Source organism: Schistocerca serialis, chromosome 5, assembly GCF_023864345.2.
Source record: "Schistocerca serialis cubense isolate TAMUIC-IGC-003099 chromosome 5, iqSchSeri2.2, whole genome shotgun sequence".
Classification (NCBI taxonomy): domain Eukaryota; kingdom Metazoa; phylum Arthropoda; class Insecta; order Orthoptera; family Acrididae; genus Schistocerca; species Schistocerca serialis.
This window is the reverse complement of record NC_064642.1, coordinates 303479251-303491382: the sequence shown is the minus strand read 5'-3', so window position 1 is coordinate 303491382 and position 12132 is coordinate 303479251. Positions and strand designations below refer to the sequence as shown.

Sequence of the window (12132 nt, the reverse complement as noted above, 5' to 3'; positions counted from 1 at the left end):
CTTCCCGCGGCTTGGACGTCCTCATGCCCTTCTCGGCGGGAGGAGGTAGTTTTGGCCCGGTTACGAATTGGACACTGCCGGTTCAGCCATCGCCATCTGCTGACGGCTGCGCCGGCGCCGTTCTGCCCATGTGGGCAATTGCTGATGGTCCGCCACATTTTAACGTCCTGTCCGGATTTTAACACACTGCGTCTTGATCTTGGCCTGCCATGTACTCTAGATGCCATTTTAGCGGATGACCCACGAGCAGCTGCTCGCGTTCTTCATTTTATCAACTTGACAACCCTCTCTAAGGACATTTGATTATGCTGTTTTTTTTTTTTTAATTCTATGCCTGTCAGTCTGTCTTTTATCGTGTTTTCCGTTTCGTTGCTGTTTTAAACTTGTGACTCGCGGTGCATTCCTAACGTAGTCTGAGCGCTAATGACCGTTGAAGTTGTGCGCCCTAAAACCACAAAAAAAAAAAAAAATCCTCCTAACTAACACACGGCCATTATTGGCACTAAGGCAGAATCAGCTTTCATCAGAAAAAAAACAATGGAGCTTCACCCTACCCTCCAGTGGGCTCTCACTTGACAGCACTGAAGTCAAAAATGCTGATGGATTGGTGTCAGTGGAATGCATGCTACAACGCCTCTGGCTTGGAGCTGTCCGTTTAGTAACAGATTTGTAAGAGTTTGTTGTGTCATTGTGGTGCCAAGTGCTGCTCAAATTGTTGCTGCAGCCATATGCCAATCACAGTGGTCTTCTCTCTTGTTAGTGCCATTTGGCCGTCCAGGGCCCGGTCTTCATGCACCCATACAATCTTGTGACCATTGCTGCCAGCTACCGTAAACAGTGACAACATTCCTGCCAAGCCTTTCTGCAATATGACAGAAGGAACATCCAGCTTTTCGTAGCCCTTAATACATGACTTTGTTCACAGTGAGGTATTGATAATGGTGTCTTTGTTGCCTTAAGGTATTCTTGACAAACAAAAATTACCAAGTCCAGTCTCGCACGTAATTAATGCTGACAACCATTGTGGTGTGTATGTAAAGCAAACCTGATTTGGATCCTCATAGTGGTGCTACTAGTTCCACTCTTGTGCGGGTGGCGGGAAATCCGAATAATCATCATCTTTCAGATATAGAAACATAGTTGCCGACTCAAGTTGCACAATTCCTTGGTAATATGATTTTTTTTCTTTCAGTGTATAAGGAAAATACACCGTTATAACAATAGAGAAAGAACTGTGCAATATAGACTTTGAAAGACTGGCATAATAAAGCTGAAGATGTATGGAAAAACCAGCCAAGTTAGGAGTAGTTGGAAAATTGTTCAAAGTTATCACTTCTCCTTCCTTGGTTGCTTTGTCTTTGAGTCTTGTAGCTTTGTTGTGCCAGTCTCACCAAAGTCTATATTGTACCATTATCCTGTATTGTAACAACAGTGTATTTGCACTTATTTTTAAACATGTTGAATCCTCTTTACAACCTGAGCCACAGGAAATAAGGGGACATCTGTTTTCTTTTCTTTCTTGAAGTACTCCCTCACTAAGTGCACAGATTCGTGGAGTTGGCTGACAATGAGTACCATGCTTTTTCTTCCCGATTTTAATTTCAGTTGCTTGATTTGGATTGCAGTGCACTTGATTTGAAATGGATTGAAATAGAATAGAAGTGAATAAACACAGTAAACCGCAAACTATAGTTAAACGAAGGAAAAAAAATTAGCCAAAATTACATGGCAGGAACTAACTATATTTCACACACATTAGCACTTGGGTTGCAGTACGGCAATGTGGCTCGAGTTGACTGCTAAAGTGCCATCTGTCATTGGTTGCTTTCCTACACTTTAGGCAGTTAAACAATGCGACTAAACTGTCCGTACCAAAGTCTTGTCTCCCGGGATATATAGGTATCTCTAAATCTTGTTTCTGCCAATCCTAATAAATTTTGTCTTTGTTTGGTCTACGTATTGTTTGCTCATCAGACTGTTTATTTCATTCAACAGAACCTATGATTATTCCTCACTTTCAGTGAGGATAGAAACTTACATCAATGAATCTTATTATTAATATCCTTTCTCCCAGAAAGTGAACCTCACTTTTGGTACTTCCTTTATTGCTGTCATTACTTCTTCGATGTACAGGTTGAAAAATTAAGTACCGACTGCATCCCTGTCTTACACTATTTTTGTCAGAGCCCTTACAAAAAGAATAAAATAAAGTTGATGTTGCACTTGGTAATCTATTATGGTGTTATTGGATGAACTTGTTGTTGAAACACAATGTTTTGTTTCCTTCTGCAGAAGATATCTTCAACAGTATTGTAACTTCGACTCCCACGCAAAGGCGTGATGTCATATGTTCTGAATAGTAGAGTGCAATTGGCTGTTGTTGGCTGCTGTCGCACGCTGTTGCTATCACTTCATGGTGGAAGTCTGGGACATATCTTCAGCATAGGAATCCAGACACCATTAAATTTCACATTTTTCTCCTCCTCTTACTCTTCCTCCTCCTTCTCTTCCTCTTCCTCCTCGTGCTGAAGAAGGTACATGCTAATCTTCCACGATGGAGTGACAGCAATAGCAGACAATAGCAGTGGTGCTCGAGCACTCAAAACCTGTGAAGTAACACCTTTTTGTAGGAGCACACAGAAACTGAATTTTACTTCAGTTAGTAGCGAGCCTGGATGTGCATCAGACCTGTGAAGAAGCTACACCCTCCCTTGAAGATCCCCTCCACAGAAGGGGATGTAACATTCTGTTTCAACAAGAAATTCATCCGCTTAAAGCATAATAGCCCAGAATATTTTAGTGTGATGTGTCCACGTGTGAAAGTTTACGTTTTACATTTGTGTTGGCTGATTTATATTTTATTCTTGTAGTGTACAGCGTAGTTATGGACAGTAACCCAAATACAACTAATACTCTTGACATGTAATATGTTCTGTTTTGTTCGGCTCTTATTAACTAGGGCCGTGCGTTACTGCGTGGTGCAACCAGTAGGCCTGGAGGTGCTGCTGCTGGGGATGGTGAAAGAGCACTGCTGGAAAAGAAGATGGAGGAATTGGCTATAGGTGAGGTATTTGAAGTATCTCCAATAAGGTTTTCTTTCCAGCTGCATGTTAAAAAGAAATTGAGGTTATTTTTAAGTCATTTATGTGTTCATACTTAATATGGTAATGCTGTTCACTTATGTTTTAGTGAGCTGTACATAACAGCAATTAGATAATTTAGTGTGAATTGGTGAATCTTCCTTCAATAACAAAAAAATTGATGTCCCTTTTAGGAGGAGACGGTAATGGTGCACAAGTTTCAGTGGGAAGAGGGGTGATGAGAGGAAGGAAGGTTGTGAGTTCAGAAGCTTTGAAACTAAGACCAGAGCATCTGCCAACAAAGAAAGGTATGCAGGATTTGTCATGCAAGAACATTTGAATTTAACATTTTGTAGTGGGTTAGCTGATGAAATGTTATCCATTGCAAAATGCAGGTACATCTGGTATTCGCACAACGATTCTGACAAATTACTTTAAGCTCGAAACTCACACTGATTGGAGGTTATTCCAGTATAGAGTTGATTTTGCCCCTGAAGAAGACAACACTTTTGTGAGGAAAGCATTGTTAAGGGTTCACAAGAAGAGACTTGGAGGATTCATTTTTGATGGGACAGTGATGTTCACATCAAGCAGATTATCTCCAGATGTGAGTATATCCTATCCTTTTTCATTATTGTGGAGTGAAAATTTCAGGTTACTTATTACACTTCATATTCATATAGCATCTGCAATTGTAATTTAGTTGTCAAGTGATTTATTGAAGTCAAAGGAAAATCAAAATCTGTATAACTTGGCTTGAATCCAAATACACTATCTTAAATTGTGCAACTTTGCTCAGCATTTGGTTTAGAAAAAGAAACTAATATAACTTATTGGACTAAAGTAGCTTACATTGTGCTCAAAACAATAAACAGTTACTGGAATAAGAAAACATTATTCTTTTAAATATCAAAATGTAAACATATGAACTGTTACCAGTGCCATTCATAAATTTCACATATTAGACTTTGTTGAGATGCAGAATATGCAACTGCTTTTGGAAGAGGAGCAGAAGCCCAGTGGCATAGACTTTCTTCTGTAAACACACATGCAGTAAAGACAGCTCACCTGTTCTCAGCATACAAATACGTATAATTCCAGCATGTGAGAAGTATTTTAGTGGACTAATATATTCACTTACACAAGAAATGCTCTTATTTCTGCTGTGAAATCCCTTTCTCTTTGTTCTGGTTTGTAAATAAGATTTGTACCATATTTTTATCCTTTGAAATTCTGGAAGGCTTTAGAAAGATTTGTCTCCCTCAACACCTTTGTTATTGTGTGTGTTTCCTATTTTATATTTGTAAGCCATTATTCGTTTTTCAGTACTTCTTTCAGTTCGAAAACTGTTTGTTACTATTTCGTTGCTTGCATTGAAGTATGTGGTAACTTGCTGCTTAAATAATCTCTCCGTCATTGGAGAATGTTGAGAAGAATGTTAGTGGTTGATAGTTCTCAACTTTTATTGTTACTACTTTCGAAACTTATGTTATCTGGGAAAATCTTCCTTCATTAAATTATTGATGAAATAAGATTGCCAATGGCTTGATTATTTTTGAAACAGTTTGATTAAAAATGACATGAATAATTCTATACCTATTGAGTTAAACAGTGGGATTGCGGTTGCTACTTCAATGACATATTGCTTAACAAGAAGATAGTCGCAGACATAAAGTCTGGCTGCTGGCTGGCCATCACAGGCTAAGTCAGTCATTCACTTACATAGACTATAAACTTAGCTACCTTCCAAAATCCCAAGTCTGGTCATACACGTGTGAGTTGGAACACTGTAGGATGCAGATGTTTGTGGATAGTGCCTTTTATTTAAGCTATATCCACATGTAGCCTAATGGCAAATGTTAGGAGTGTAAAAGCAAACTCGAGAGTTCAGACCCACTCCTGTGATTTTAACCCTGATTTATCCGCGTGGTAAAAAATCAGTATCGTGGAAGCACGAAGATAATTTCTCTTTCTGGCTCACCAGTTGTAGCAAATCCATCCAAAAACATTTATGGAAGAACTTGTGGTAATGTGTTTGGATTGATACTTCATGTTAGAGTTGGCCCTTAATGCAGCAGATGCCAGATGTTCTTGGGCAGCTGTAGTGTAATCATTGTTAGACGATAACACTAGACAGATACTGTACAGTACATTTTTTTTGTGCTCAAAATTGCACGTTTCATTAGAGATGTGTCACATCAACCATGAAAGGGTTAAGCATGTTATTGTTGTGGTCTTCAGTCCAGAGACGGGTTTGATGCAGCTCTCCGTGCTACTCTATCCTGTGTAAGCTTCATCTCCCAGTACCTACTGCAACCTACAGCCTTCTGAATCTACTTAGTGTATTCATGTCTTGGTCTTCCTCTACGATTTTTGCCCTCCACGCTGCTCTCCAATACTAAATTGGCGAGCCCTTGGTGCCTCAGAACATGTCCTACCAACCGATCCTTTCTTCTAGAACGCCAGTTTTCTTTCTCCTGATAAAGACATCCTCCTGAGTAGTCCCCACCTGGAGATCCGAATAGACTATTTTACCTCCAGAATATTTTACCCTGGAGGACGCCATCATCATGTAACCAGACAGTAAAGCAGCATGACCTTGAGAAAAATTACAGCTGTAGTTTCCCCTTGCTTTCAGCCGTTCGCAGTACCATCACAGCAAGGCCGTTTTGGTTAGTGTTAGAAGGCCAGATCAGTCAATCATTCAGACTGTTGCCCCTGCAACTACTGGAAAGGCTGCTGCTCCTCTTCAGGAACCACACGTTTGTTTGGCCTGTTAACAGACCCCTCCCCTATCTGTATCGCTGAGGCACGCAAGCCTCCCTACGAACGCCAAGGTCCATGGTTCGTGGGGGAAATGCCAGTAAATAGTTTTAATAAATGTGCTGACAATTAATTTGAAACCTTCGGTGTACTCAAGTTTTTAATTTCGTGAACTCGTTAGTTTATAGGTTTTTGGCAAAATCCAGAATTATCGTTAACAATGTGCGTGCAAGCAAGCTCACCACGCGGGTGCGCGCGCGCGCACACACACACACACACACACACACACACACACACACACACACACGTGCCAACTCCAGTATCTCGGGCCGGAATACAGCATCAAGTGGGATGCAAGCAGCAACCTGGAGTGGGCGCAGAAGGGAATGGGTGATATAAGGTTGGTGGGGGAGAGATGAACTCTGTCTGGTGGAGCGTTTAGGGACGAGAATGTCAATAGGGGCAGCATTTGGAGGCTGTGGGGCAGGGAGGTGGGGGAGGGGGGGAAGAGCAAAAAAGGAGAGGAGCAGGGAAAGATGGGCTGATGTGTTGGTAGAGGGCTGCAAATAAACAGGGTGGGAGATGAGAGTAGAGGTAGAAGGGATGGAAACTGGTGGTGGTGGTGGTGGTGGTGGTGGTGGTGGTGGTGATAAGTCCCATACTCGTTGACAGAGGGTCGATGCGGGAGACCTGCACCGCTATACTAGGCAAGGTCCTAGCAGAGGTGGTTTGCCATTGCCTTCCTCCGACTGTAATGGGGATGAATGATGATGAAGAAAACACACCACCACCCAGTTATCTCGAGGCAGGCGAAGATCCCTGACCCCACTAGGAATCAAACCCGGGACCTCATGCTCGGGAAGCGAGAATGCTACTGCGAGACCACGAACTGCGGACTCGGTTAGTGAAGCAGCGATTGCGATAAAGTGTGCTATGTTCAACTGCATGTTGTGCCACAGGATGATATACTTTGCTCTTGGCCACAGTTTGACGGTGGCATTTTGTCCTGGTGGAGAGCTAGTTTGTTGTCATACCAATATAAATAGCTGTGCAGTGATAGTAGCAGAGCTGGTAAATAACATGGCTGGTTTTGCAGGTGATGGAGTAGAATAAACCTGTGACACGACTGAAATAGCAAGTGCTGGTTGGGTGGATTAGGCAAGTTTTGCTCCTTGGCCTTACACAAGGATTGGAATTGGGGGTGGCATAAGAAATGACCAGGATGTTGTGGAGGTTGGGTGGATGACAGAACACAATTTTAGGAGGGGTGGGAAGTATCTTGGGTAGGATGTCCCTCATTTCAGCACTTGATATGTAGTCAGTCCTTGCGAAGGATGGGGTTCGGTTGTACCAGCCTGGGGTGGTACTGGGTGAAGGGGACACTCTGTTGTGGTTGGTTCTTGGGGTTGGAGAATTGGGCGTGTGAGGGGGAAATGGCATGGAAGATCTGTTTGCAGACTAGTTCTGAGGGATAGTGCCTGTCTGCGGAGGTCTTGCTGAGACCCTCAGCATACTGAGCACGGGAGTTTTTGTCAATACAGATATGCCCTCTCTGGATTGCCAGGCTTATTGTCAGTTATTTTCTGTTTGTGGTTGTATTCTACATGATATTGTCATTCATTAAAAATACTTGCAAGTTTTTATATCTACATAAAAAAATTTAGCAGAAGTCCAAAAGTGACTCAAAGACCTACGTGTGCATGTTATCCAAGCTGTTAGACTATTGCAGGTACAAATTCAAGGGGCAGATAGAGGAGAATGAAACCAACAGATAATCTTAATAAACATAGATCTGGAAACGAGTAGTTTCCCCTGTGTGATGTATTAAGCCTTGTACATGAAAAACTTTTGTTATAAGTTCCTGAGGATTGAAACTGCAGATATGCACTTGGACAAACACAATAAAAGTGTACCACATGGCCGCCATTAATGTGCAAGCAAGTTTCAGCATGTCTTTTCATCAATGGCTGTACAAGACCAAAAATCCAAGCTGTTTCGAATGCATTGCCATCCATCCACAATTTGTTCCTGCAGTTACACTGTCTCCACAGTTGGAATATACTACACAATAATCCAATGGGTTCAAGTTGGGGGAAGTGAAAGGCAAAGCAAGGTATTGGCGAGCCACAATTCATAGACGTGCCAAAGAATTATGCTGCATATTCCAGAACAACAACATGAAAGTCGGCAGTGCACCATTATGCATGAACCACATCAGCAACCTTTGCCACATGCAATATGATCCAGAAAGTCCATTAACATATGTTGTAGGAAAAGAAGGTATGAGCAAGTAGAAAATATGGTCCTATCAATTGATAATCTTCACCTGCCCAAATGTTGATGGAAATCTTTGCTGATGTGATGTCTCAATGGCAGCATATGGTTTCTCATAAACCCAACATGAGTGAAGTGAAGTGCATGTTCTAAATACCTACAAAGCTGCTTTGTCTTTAAACAACATGCACAAGGAACTGCGGACGATTCCTACATTGTGTAAAGATCCATTGGTGGAAGGCAAGCTAAGTTGGAAAGGGCTTGCACACTTTTTACGACATAAGAGTATAACTGCCCCGTATGTAATATCTGCCACATGGGGGGAGATGCATTCTGCTGCAGCAATCATGTTACTGGTGCCACCATTGTGTCCACTTGTAATACATGTTCTTCTGTTCATGGTGTTGACATTGTTCTTAGTCTATGTGATGGTGGATTTAAATGAAAAAGTCTTGTGCACCCACTGATGAGATATAGTGAAGACTCTGCTGTCTAACTACATTTTCTGAGGATATCCTTCATGATACAATTATGCTGCCTTCTGTGCATTGCCATTAGCATATCAGTCCATGTAATTGACATCAACTATTTCTTCATTGAAAATGTGTGTGGATGCATGGTGACCACTTCAGATGCTACAAGTGCACACTTTATACTGCTGTCTGTGGGAACTGGTACTTGGAACATACGTGTGTCTTTATGTTGCAGCTCTGCTGCTCACGTATTTCTGGCATGGCTCAAACTTCAATTCACACAAATGAAACACATACCATACTAACAGACAGTGATGTCAGGATTCAAGCTGCAGCATAGACGTAGACATAGCCTTAGACATTAAATGTTGTGACTGCAGTTGTATGTAAGTCATACTGGGTAACAGACCTAGGTTTATTAGGATTATTTGCTTGTTTTATGGTCATGTACTCACACTATAATAGTCAATCTCCGTTTATATGTACGTACATACTATGTACTACATATGTACATACATACATACATACATACATACAACCCCAACTGTAGAGAACTAGTATATCCAACTTCAAATCATAAAACTTGCTACATTGTTCACTAAAATGATTTTTTAACAAAAATGTGCAGGATACGGGATAGTAATTTTGAACAGTTGATGGTGACTGATTATATAAAGTGGCGGAACCATAGAGATAATTTGATTTTGTGAATGTCATCATGACATTATCTGTATGTAGGTATGGCAGTATTCATGAAATATAATTATTTGCTGTCATGTACCGTTAAATTTTAGCTGTGCTGCCAGGTCCTAACCTAACCACCTCCATATTGGAAAACAGAACTTATTCTGGGAAAAATACTTTGTTTGGTAATGTCTCACAGTGAATAAATTTTTACAGTTGTTTCTTTTTATGAAATAACATGCAAACAGTTGACATGTTGGTCATACACTTTCCTAAAGAGATGTCACATCTGCAACAGTTTGAAATGAGTTGATATTTCATCTGGAAGAGGAACTATCATAAATCATGATCAACTTTCCTCCTGGTTGGACTAAAGCTGAAGTTTAGCCCAGCTCAACACTTTATGTGATAACACAACTAGAACATTACTACTTACAATACGTAACAGTGGACATTGCTGGCTGGACTGATATATAAAATGAAAGGCAACCACTTGCCTATAGCCAGCTGATCTATGGTGCATAAAAACATGCAACAGTAAGCATTATATACACAAGCATTCAAGGTCTTGCTTTCTCTATACTAGAAGTACACACATTCATATACACAACCATAAGACAACCAAATATACACCCCACGTGTCTGCTGTGTGACTGCTGATTTTGATAGCATATGCCTGGGCGTATGGTGGAGATTAGGAGGTAGGGAAGGATTAACGAGTTTGGGAGGGAGTAGCGGGATAGTATGAGGCAGGTCTTTAGACAGATAGCTTGGTGTGGCTGCACAACAAAATGAAAGGAGTTTAGAGGGCAAAGTTTATAAGAGGTAGAGGCTTGAAGAGAGGGTGGGGGGTGGGGGGGGGGGGGGGGGAAAGTAGAGAAAGGCAAAGATGAGGAGGGAGAAAGATGGAGATGGGTGGAAAAGGGGGGGGGGGGTGTAGCTGGAACTAATCTGTGTTTCGGTATGCAGTGTGTTGGGCAACTGGATTGTTGAGTTTGTCCTGTTTGGCAGTGGCCATTCATGTGAGTACACAGTTGTTCACTTAAAATTCTGCATAGTAATTGCAGCATAGCTGGCACGTAGTGTGGCTGCTTTCACACACTTGACCAGATTGTTGTGGGAGGATGTATGGTACAGGTCCTGCAGATGGGTTGACTACAGGGGAATGACCCATGAGTTGCAGGATTGAAACAAGGATGGACAAGGATATTCTGTAACTGGAGTGGGCAGTGGAACACAACTTTGGGTGATGTGGGGAGGATATCCATCTCAGGGCATGGCAAGGTGTAGTTGAAGCCCTGGTGAAGGATGTGGTCGAGCTTTTTAAGGTGATACTGGGCAATTCGAGGAGTGCAAGTCAGTGGCTAGTTACTGTGTATATTGGCATTAGAGGGAAGAGAAAGCATGGAATATCTATTTATGATTGAGCTGGATAGGGTACTGTCTACCAATAAAGGCTGTGATAAGGTTACAGGTATATTTTGATGACTTCTGCTAGCCACTGCAAATGTGGTGTCCATGGGTGGCAACACTGAAAGAATTTTTGACATGGAATGAGTGACAGCTGTCAAAGTTAGGTATTGTTGGTGATCAGTGCACTTGATATGAACTGACACATTATGAAGAGGTGGAGAGATTATGAAGAGGTAGAGAGAGATAACTAGGAATGTGGCTCGTTGAGTTAAGAAGGATCAGATGAAGCAGGTGTGGGAGTAGCTGTTGATGATGTGGAAGAAAGAGCTAAGGTCGTCCCTGCCATAGAGCCCAGATCTTAAAAATACCAGTGAATCTGGACCAGACAAGGGGTTTTTAAGTGTTCGAATAGGAAGAATTCCTCCAAATGACACATAAGTTGGCATTGGATGGTGCCATTCGAGTACTCATGGCACTGCCATAGATTTGTTTATAGATGTGCCTTTTAAAAGGGAAAATATTTGTGACTCGGGTGCGATTGTTGAGGAGGATTACTAAAGAGGTGATGAGTTTGGTATCAGAATGACAATGGGAATGGTAATGTGCCATGGCCATGGGTGTGAAGATGTTTGTCTTTATATAAAGACAGTGCATCCACTGTGACAAATAAGGAGTCTGGTGGTTATGGGACAGGAGATAGGGAATGGTGGTGAAGGGAGTGAGTGCTGTCTAGATTGTAGGATTGGAAGTGGGGTTACAGACAATAGTTAAAAGTTGTTGGTCAACAAAGACAGGAGTTCATTCTGTGGGATCATTGTACCAAGCCATGATGGGACAATGAGTAAGGAGACCTGTGGGGTTGGATTTGTGAAGTTGGAGAATGGGTAAACAGTAGGAGTGAGGTGGGAGATGGATTCAGGTGTCAGGTTTTGGGATGGACCTAAGGTCTTGAGCAGCTGAAGGTCCTGATGGACTTACAGGTTAGGGTTGTGGTTGTAAGATTTGTATGCAGCTGTGTCAGAAAGTTGGGGCCTTCAGTCACAGCCACTAAGACAGGTAGTCTGTGGGAGGATGATAAGATCTGGACTCGATTCATTATCAGGTTATGATTAGCTGTGTGTTCTATAGTGAGATTTTAGGCTGCCTCAGGAAGGATTTAGGAAAGGAAGGTTAGGCCACATTAGAAGTGAGTAATTCTTGCAGGGTGTATATGCCCCAAGAAATTCGGGAAAAACCTGGGAATTTTTTATCCATGAGAAAACCAGGAAAAACTTGAACTTTTCGTTGTCTTAGTTTTCAGTTAAATTTTTGTGGTTTTGACTGGTAACAACTGATACTCTAACAAAGAATTTTACTTTACCCTGCTACTGCAGAATAATATTGTAACAATAAAACTTAAACGAGGGGGGAGAAAACCAAAATAAAACTTAAGTTACAAAGGAAAT

At 41.6% G+C, this 12132-nt stretch overlaps 1 protein-coding gene across 1 annotated transcript in view; it reads left to right on the top strand.

The window, feature by feature from the left end:
• LOC126481136 (piwi-like protein Siwi) overlaps positions 1-12132 on the top strand; it is a 127554-nt gene that overhangs the window by 55872 nt on the left and 59550 nt on the right. The window contains exons 3-5 of the mRNA XM_050104686.1: positions 2960-3062; positions 3275-3388; positions 3476-3687. Of these exons, the coding sequence (XP_049960643.1) occupies positions 2960-3062; positions 3275-3388; positions 3476-3687 (429 nt within the window). The remainder of the gene's footprint in view (positions 1-2959; positions 3063-3274; positions 3389-3475; positions 3688-12132) is intronic.